The sequence below is a fragment of the Gigantopelta aegis genome, chromosome 3 (genome assembly GCF_016097555.1).
Source record: "Gigantopelta aegis isolate Gae_Host chromosome 3, Gae_host_genome, whole genome shotgun sequence".
NCBI classification, from domain to species: Eukaryota; Metazoa; Mollusca; class Gastropoda; order Neomphalida; family Peltospiridae; genus Gigantopelta; species Gigantopelta aegis.
In genome coordinates this window covers 55102562-55111139 of record NC_054701.1, presented here as the reverse complement: position 1 = coordinate 55111139, position 8578 = coordinate 55102562, and the positions used below count along the sequence as shown (strand labels likewise).

Genomic DNA, 8578 nt, shown 5'->3' with positions numbered 1-8578 from the left:
AGTGCTGGAACAGATAAATAAAAACGAGTGCACGTGTATTTTTGCAGTAGGTCTCTGTGTCCTGCATATCGATTATAGTAACAATACATCCACCTAGGCTGGCAAAGCAATCTGTCTTCATCCCTGTATTATTATTATTATTATGTGTATTGAAAATGATATTTACTTTATGCAACTTGATGTGTGTGTGTGTGTGTGTGTGTGTGTGTGTGTGTGTGTGTGTGTGTTTGAGTTGGTATGAACTTAAATCATATGGGGTTTTTTTACATTTGATTTACCATTATTTATTACAGTTACATGCCAATTAATCAGCATCCTTCTACGCAAACGGACTATATTTATAAATGTTCATATTACGGTAGAATCCAATAATGGTAACCGGCAGGTGAAAACGTAGCGCTACTGTTTGTGTTTGATCTTCATCTCCATATCAATTAGTACTGACCTCTCCCCTTGAAGTTCGATACGTATTTGTAAATTAAAACTGAACTAATAGCAAATTGTCGATAATAGTATGTTCATAGAGGCGTATATTCAGGGGGTGGTCCTACGTGCACTCCCGTGCACTCACCCACTGGGAAGTACCACGAATATTAAGTGTTTAAACGAAATAATATAATTTATATTATAATCAGTTTAAATTTACTGTTTAGTTTCTATAAACGACTGATTAAATTTTAATGACGTATAGGAAAATAGGCACAGTAGGCCTGCCTATTTCTTTACTTTTTAAACAGTTTTTAAGACTTAGCCTAATAAAATCAAAAGTTTCAATAAAACATTGTTTCATATGGATGGGAATGGGTGTAACATTATTTATGTATGAAAAGGAACGTTTGTTTAACGACATCTCAGCACATTTAAACTGACTATTTGGTGTGTTGTTTCGACACCATGTTGTGTGTGTGTGTGTGTGTGTGTCGAGGGGGGGTAGCATGCAAAGTCACTGTCACAAAGGCTACTTCAGCCGGGGGATAGGTCAGGTCAGAGGATTTTACGTGCACATTCAGAGCAAGCTGTTGTAGCGCACGCCTGTCATGGGCGCAGATGTCGGCCTCAGCCGGCTCTTCCGTCGAGGACAGGAAAGGGTTGGGGTGGGTGGGAGGAGTGTCCGCCTGCACTGACAGGTGCAAGAGATCACCAACAGCCCGACCGGAATCGGTAACAGGCAGGGGGTTGGTTTTAGTGCTATGGAATTTGAAATGTCCTGTAGCTGAGTGTAGGATTAATGAAGGAAATTGGTCGAATTTTTTAACGGTCCGCCAAATGAAAAAGGGAGTTATATATTTGTTGAACTTAGTGTGCCGAGAATAGCTCGTTACTGCTGGGGGATAGAACATAGTTGTTATAAGCACCCTCACAGTAGAATTCACACCAGTCTCCTTACAACGACACCGGTTAGGACGGGGGGAGGAGGGCTAGTCCAAATAACAATAATGTACACAATCAGAATTATAAAAATTACAAATGATGATAAATTTTCCTAATTTAAGATGTTCTAACACGGGCTAATGAAAAAAAAAATCATGAGTCACCTAGAAACATTTCGAGCACACGGTACACGAATGACTCAGAATGGTTGGATTAACGATGAACAAAATATAATGGCGGAGGGCAGTAGAGACGAAATTCTTGTAGATTTTCAGGTAGAACTTGTGCTGTATTGAGTTCATTGTTCATAATACAACCCCGATCATGTGCCCATATTACATATCTTAGTTCTGAAAATAACATTATTCATTTTACGCAAACGCTTTAGTCATAAGTTTTATTTCTTTTCTTTATTTGACACGTCTTTATCTGTTTATGTCAGTTTTTGATGGTCTCGTATCACACTTTTTTTTTTCCATTTAAAAGCAACTTCATATATGGTATCATATGATATATAATTTGTTTCATTCGACGACCAGACAAATAATAATACATTTTTAAAAAATCAGCGTTCATACTTTCAAGATACTGGATTTTCAGGCCAGCCTATTATACAGCATGAGTTCCTTATTTTCCCCATGACGATTTTAAAGAAATATTTGTTAGAATTAGTTTAAGGTTAGGGTTAGCGATAGTTATATACAATATCTTTTAAAACAATTTGGGAAAAATATCCGCCCGGTCCCCCCCTTCCCCTAACCCTAACCCTAACCTTAACTCCAACCCTAACCCCAACCCTAGCCCTAACCCCAGCCATAACCCCAACCCTAACCCTAACCCTAACCTTAACCCTAACCCTAACCCTCAACCGTAACTAAAAATAATAATGGAGGGGACCGGGCGGATATTATACCACAATTTGTTCTATAAAACCAACATAATGTTTATATTTTGTAATCCAGTATCGCTATGTTTTGCCTTTGAAAAATTAGACATTTTGACTATTCTGTGTAAAATTTCCTCCACAAGGGTGCTTTTGGAAGAAATATAGCACAGAAGACAGAATGAGGCATTTTGGGACTAAATCTTCGTTTTATTCTGTAGACGTTCGTTTCATTCTGTCAAAATATTCCCTATGAGATTTATAAGTATTCAAATACACTTACACTTGTTGATCCACTGTGTGGTCGAGTGGATACAGTGCTCGGCTACAGTCCCGATGGTCTGGAGTTCAAATCCAGGCCTAGCACTATGTCGTTTGTAGTGTTTAATGCAATACCCAGTTCATATGGCTAATTCAATACCCCAGTAGTGGGGAAAATACGGAACTCTTTCCGCCGACCCATAACTTTTTTTTTACCTTTTATTTATTTACTTTTTTTACCAGTTTTATTTAATAATCCATTAAAATTAATCCTAATTTTTGTTGATTCTAAAAACAACAACTGCAGAAAGATGCCACGAGATCTGTCAGTCCGAGATCTCGTTACCAGAGTTCTGAATGAAAACCTTCTGAAAAATTATTATTGAGATCCATTCGGCCAATTCACAAGTTCCGAGTAGTTCCGAATTAATTCCGAGAACATGTTGCGATGTCCTAAAAACAGTTGTTTTCTTTTTTTATGTTCTATGAAGATAGTATGGAGATCTTTTTTTAAAAACTGTGAGAACCTTTTTTGTTAAAGGGACATTCCTGAGTTTGCTTCACGTTTTAAGATGTTATCGACTAACAGGGATGTTTTATCAATTGTAATTACATATCAAATATATTTTTCTGCATAAAATATTAGTGGCTGTATATTAAATGTGTTTTTGATCGGTCTAATATTTCTACTAGATTAAATTTCATCATATTTCCTACAATTTTATTTTTTTTCGTACGTACAAATTTATTTGATGACAAACTCCAGTTTGAGCTTCTTACAAATATTAAGACGACCAGAAACACATTGAAAATACAGACACTGATATTCTAAACAAGAAAATATATTTAATATGCAAATTTAATTGTAAAAATATTTTATTAGTCGGAAACATTTTACAATGCAGCGAACTCAGGAATGTCCCTTTAACTCCTTTTTTGTTAAACTTTTTTTGTTCACTTTTTATTGACAGTTACATGTACGTTGTGCTCATGATGTATAGTTTTCTTTCTGCAATACTGGCAATGAAATATGCCGGAAAGAGCTGTGTTGCTGTTGTAGTTGTGAGGGGTGTAACCGTGTTGTGGATCAGACCTTCAAGCAAAAATACAAGCTTGTTTTACCCCTTTGTCAACAGTGCAAAAATACTGCAGGGTACCTACCATGCAACGTCCTTTTAGAGATCCAAAAGGGATAAGTCTATCCTGAAGATAGTTGTTTTGTTTTAATATCACAACTATGAGGATAGTTTGGAGATCTTTTTTTCACTATTAACCTTTTTGTTAACTTTTTTATTCACAGTTATTCATGAGCGCATACCAAGCTTTGTCAGAACTGCAGATTGTGCAGACATATGATTTTTCTTCTTCTTCACATTGTTTAATATTCTTGGCACAGCATTGAGATTAGATAGTAATATATTATCGGAAGCCAGGATCACTGAGATTAGTAGAATATAATATTGTGAAATGTATACACATATAATATACCTGTATTCTCATACTCGCCTCCACTGATTCATTCAAATTTTAAATTTTAATTACCTTTGTCAGATTTGATATTAAACTTTTTTCCACTGAACAAATTATAGTGTTATTTTAGTGTCATCATAGTTTCTAACCTTACAGTGTAGTATTAGACATGGGTAGTGTTATAGTTGGACTAGATTTGGACATGTTTTGTTTATTGTTGTTTTTTGCCTAGAAAATAATTAATCATTCTGATTAGAGTATGTATTGTCAATTGCACTGTAACACAAAGAAAAGAGATTTTAAAATATTAATCCAGAATACTATTCAGGAAATATTAGCTCGAAAATAGGGGATTTATTATTATTTTTTTAAATAAAATGTTTTCCTACCCTAATTCTTTTTAGAATGAAACACTGTTACAGGAACCAAATATTTTTTTTTACTTGCCTTAACCTAAATAAGGGCAGGACGTAGCCCAGTAGTAAGGCGCTCGCTCGATAGCACGGCTAATTTCATTTACCAGCATGCAGCTACATTTGGAGTATTTGATTGGGTGATCGGAATTCAGTGGGAACTATTATTAAAATCAAACCAATTGAGCAAAATTCAAATAAAAGCCTTATGTACTTGTTGAAAATAGCTCCACTGTTGTTTTTAGAGCATTGTATTTATTTAACTTGTGTTCAATAGTTCTGCGTTTGTACATGCATACACTAATATCTATCATCTTTGATTCTGCCCACACTAGGTTGGGAATTTGAAATCCAGTCGGAGCTGAATGCATCGCTCATTTGGAATTCTGATTAGGCCTATTCTGATTTTTAGAATTGCCCATGTAGCGTGCCTATTGTGTCCAAATTGTAACATCATTTGAACATATGGTGTTGTTTGCATGATAGTAATCTGATTTAAAATAAATAAATTTAAAAATGCGATAATCAGGTTTTTAAAGTGTTTATCGTGCAGTTTGCTGTGTTGTTGGTGAACCTGTTCCTAAATCTGATGCCACAGAGCTTTAGTTTGATTATTCTCAAGTCCAGTCATGATATTAAACTTATATGTTATTAACCAGTACCAGTAATCTGATTTAAAATAAATAAATTTAAAAATGCGATAATCAGGTTTTTAAAGTGTTTATCGTGCAGTTTGCTGTGTTGTTGGTGAACCTGTTCCTAAATCTGATGCCACAGAGCTTTAGTTTGATTATTCTCAAGTCCAGTCATGATATTAAACTTATATGTTATTAACCAGTACCAATGCTACACGAAGAAACCCGATGCCCATATGCGAAACAAACCTGCACTGTACTTTCTTGTGGTGACATAGAGAAAAATGTGTTTCTTAGTGTATTGGTACCGGTTAACAACATGTAAGTTTAATGTCAGAAGTGGACTTGAGAATAATCAAACTAAAGCTCTGTGGTATCACATTTAGGGAAAGTTTGTATTTTAGTCCCATATATAGTTTTCCGGATTTTGTTTTTACACAGTACCTCAAAATATTGAGCTGCAATTTTGTGTATAGCTTTATTATGTACTGTAAACAGATCAAGTTTGACTTGCATGGTGATTTATTAGTTTTTGACAGTTATGGCCCTTGAACATAGGAGATATGAAAATTGGTTTCTAGACCCTTTTTGTGCAATGTCTTAACTTATTGAGCTGGAATGTTGTGTATTGCTTTGTCATGTAATTTTGCAGGTTTAGTTTAACGTTCAAGTCGATTTACCCATTTTCAGTGTAATGGCTCTTGAACTTAGGATATATGAAAATGTGTTCAACCCGGCAGGGGACATGTATTGCTTTAGCAGTACTGGCCTCGGTGGTGTCGTGGTTAAGCCATCGGACATAAGACTGGTAGGTACCGGGTCTGAACCTTAATTCGATAATAAAGAAATAAATTGAAGAAAGAAAAAAAGTTTTAGCAGTACTCTCAGAATGCTTGTTCAAAATAAACAAATAAAAGTCTTCATAGGACATATTTTAGTTTATTATTAGGTTTGTCGAAAAAATCTAGACATAATTATTGTTAAATTTTACAGGCATGCACTGGGCTTGATGACATTGACACCTGCTGTGCCATTTTGGAAAAGCATGACTGGATTCTAGAAGATGCTGTGAACAGCATTCTCCATGATGGAGCCTCTCCAGGAGTGGAACACACTCCACTGCATAGTGCCAGTATGTCATCTGCAGTAGGTCCAGGCATACCAGAGTTTGGAACGACAGCTAACTCCCCCATCCAGATAGATAGCTTCTCCGTGGATGATGACGAGTATGTGGCAGAAGGTGCATCAGCAGCTGGACCTTCCACAAGCTACTCATTACCGGTCACTCGTACCCGCAAGTTGCATTTTCAAGTTGAGTACAGAGACAAGACAGTACCAATCATATTGTCAGATTCAGAAACAGTCGGTAAAATCAAGGAACTGCTATTTGATGAGCTTGGAGTACCCATAGACAAGCAAGAGTTGAATGGAATTGTCAAAAGAAGTGTTGATGATCAAACAATCTTACGAGACTTATACTTGCCAAAGGAAAACAAACTTTACCTCTTGACACCTGGCATCAGCAACCCCACAATCAGCCGATCACAGCCAGATGTACATGAGAGATCACATGACATGGATGAAGAAGACTTCACACTAGTAATAAAGTTTTTTGAACTAAGTAGTTACAGAATGTTTACTCTAAAATTTAAGGGTAATAAGACCATTCTTTCAGTTAAGCAAGCTGTGTACACACTAACAGATGTATCTGTGAGACACCAGGTGTGGACTGGTTGGCCAGATGGCATAAGAGAAGAAGATACTATTGCTGGAAGTGGCATAAACTATCCTACACATGAGCTAGAAGTCAGAAAAATTGTTCCGGATCTTGATACTGCTACGTCAAAAGTTGTAGACGAAGCTATGGATGTGGATATTAGTGGAGATGAGGAGGACAATCCTGCAGATCCATATTCATTAGAAGATGATATTTTCTGCCCAGAACCAGATACTCAACATAGCCGGCGACAGGAACCACTGATGCCTGAAAATGTTACTGATGATGTGAGCGCCTTAGAACATTTCACCAGAGAGTTCAAGGAAAGGTATGGAGAATACCACCCTGTTTTCTACATTGGCTCACTTGATGATGCCATAAAGGATGCCTTGCAAGTAAAAGCTGTTGAAAGGAAGATGCTTGCAATCTATATACATCATGACAACAGCATTTTCTCACATGTGTTTTGCTCACAACGTCTTTGCTCAGAGAGCATTGTTAATTACCTGTGCAGCAACTTCATTACATGGGCTTGGGATGTGACATTTGAAACAAACCGTGCACGTTTGATCAACATGGCAACTAGGCATTTTGGTAGTGTCGCTGCTAGTCAGATTCGTAATTATGGGTCTGATCAACTACCAGCTTTACTACTCATCACACGATCTCGAGCAACAAATGAAGTAGTTGATGTTATCCCAGGACATGTTTTGCTGGATGAGCTGATGACCCGCTTGCTGCATGCTGTAGAAGTATTTCGGGGTCAGCAACAGCTTGATATTGAGGATGAGCAACAAAGAGATGCTCGAGAGCAGATTAAGCAGGAACAGGATGCAGCCTACCAGGAATCACTGGCAACAGACAGGGCCAAGGCAGAGGTACAGAAGGCAGAAGAAAAACGACAACAAGCAGAGATGGAAAAAGAGATGGAAAAACAGTGGGAGGAACAAAGAAAAAAGCAGGAGGAACAAGCTGTCAAAGAAGCTATAATGGCATCTTTAGCACGGATTCTCCCAGATGAACCGCCAGAGGGCTGCACTAAGCCAGTCACAAAAATACGCATTCGAACTCCATCTGGTGAAATACTAACCCGAAAGTTTTTAGCTAGTGAAACTGTTGGAACACTTATGGATTATCTAACAACCAAAGGGTTTGTTACTACAGACTATAAGGTGCTGTCAACATTTCCCAGAAGAGACATCACCCAGCTAGATCCTAGTCAAACACTGAAAGATGCAAAACTCTACCCACAGGAAACACTTATTCTTGAAGAAAAATCATAGCGCTGTACCAATTTACAGACTTTGGATCAACTAATGTTGTATTATTAAATTTAATTTATTTGAAATCTACAGCTTTTTGTGAAAGCATGTCATTTGTGGCTCTGATATTGTAAGCATTTCTTGTTAAAAAAAAAACCCAACTAAATATATATTGCCACTGCCATATATGTAAATGCATTAAAATATATATATAGTACATGTCTTAGCTTAATACTGTTGTAAAGATTGTAGTCATTAACTATATTCTGGTGATTCAGGAATTCTTAAGTAGAAAACACTCAAATGAATATGAAGGATCTATTCCCCTTCAGGGGACTAGAACAAAATTATTTCAGTGGTATGTAAGAGTATAAGTGTCAGTGACACAGCAGCTCCTTGGGCCTATATGTGGTACTGTGTATGCATGTAAACCAATCTAATTAAAATTAGCTCCACTATTACATGTGGATCTAACAGCAGCCCGTTGGAGCTCATGTCCAGTTGACCTTTCATTTGACCAATCAAAACCTTACTTGCAAAATCATGCCAGTGATTTGAAAACATTC

At 36.8% G+C, this 8578-nt stretch overlaps 1 protein-coding gene across 1 annotated transcript; it reads left to right on the top strand.

Moving 5' to 3' along the window:
- Nucleotides 1-1584: 1584 nt before the first annotated feature.
- Nucleotides 1585-8227, top strand: LOC121368261 (FAS-associated factor 1-like). The gene is made up of 2 exons (XM_041492916.1): nucleotides 1585-1646; nucleotides 6027-8227. Exons 1-2 carry the CDS (start codon nucleotides 1605-1607, stop codon nucleotides 8031-8033), a joined length of 2049 nt encoding a protein of 682 aa, XP_041348850.1. The 5' UTR covers nucleotides 1585-1604; the 3' UTR covers nucleotides 8034-8227.
- Nucleotides 8228-8578: the final 351 nt, after the last annotated feature.

What these genes read in the sequence shown, in the direction of transcription:
- LOC121368261 (XM_041492916.1), top strand. Translation starts at nt 1,605, where the DNA reads ATGGCGGAGGGCAGTAGAGACGAAATTCTTGTAGATTTTCAG. An exon ending in AAATTCTTGTAGATTTTCAG is followed by an intron (nt 1,647 to 6,026) that starts GTAGAACTTGTG and finishes TAAATTTTACAG; the next exon opens with GCATGCACTGGGCTTGATGA.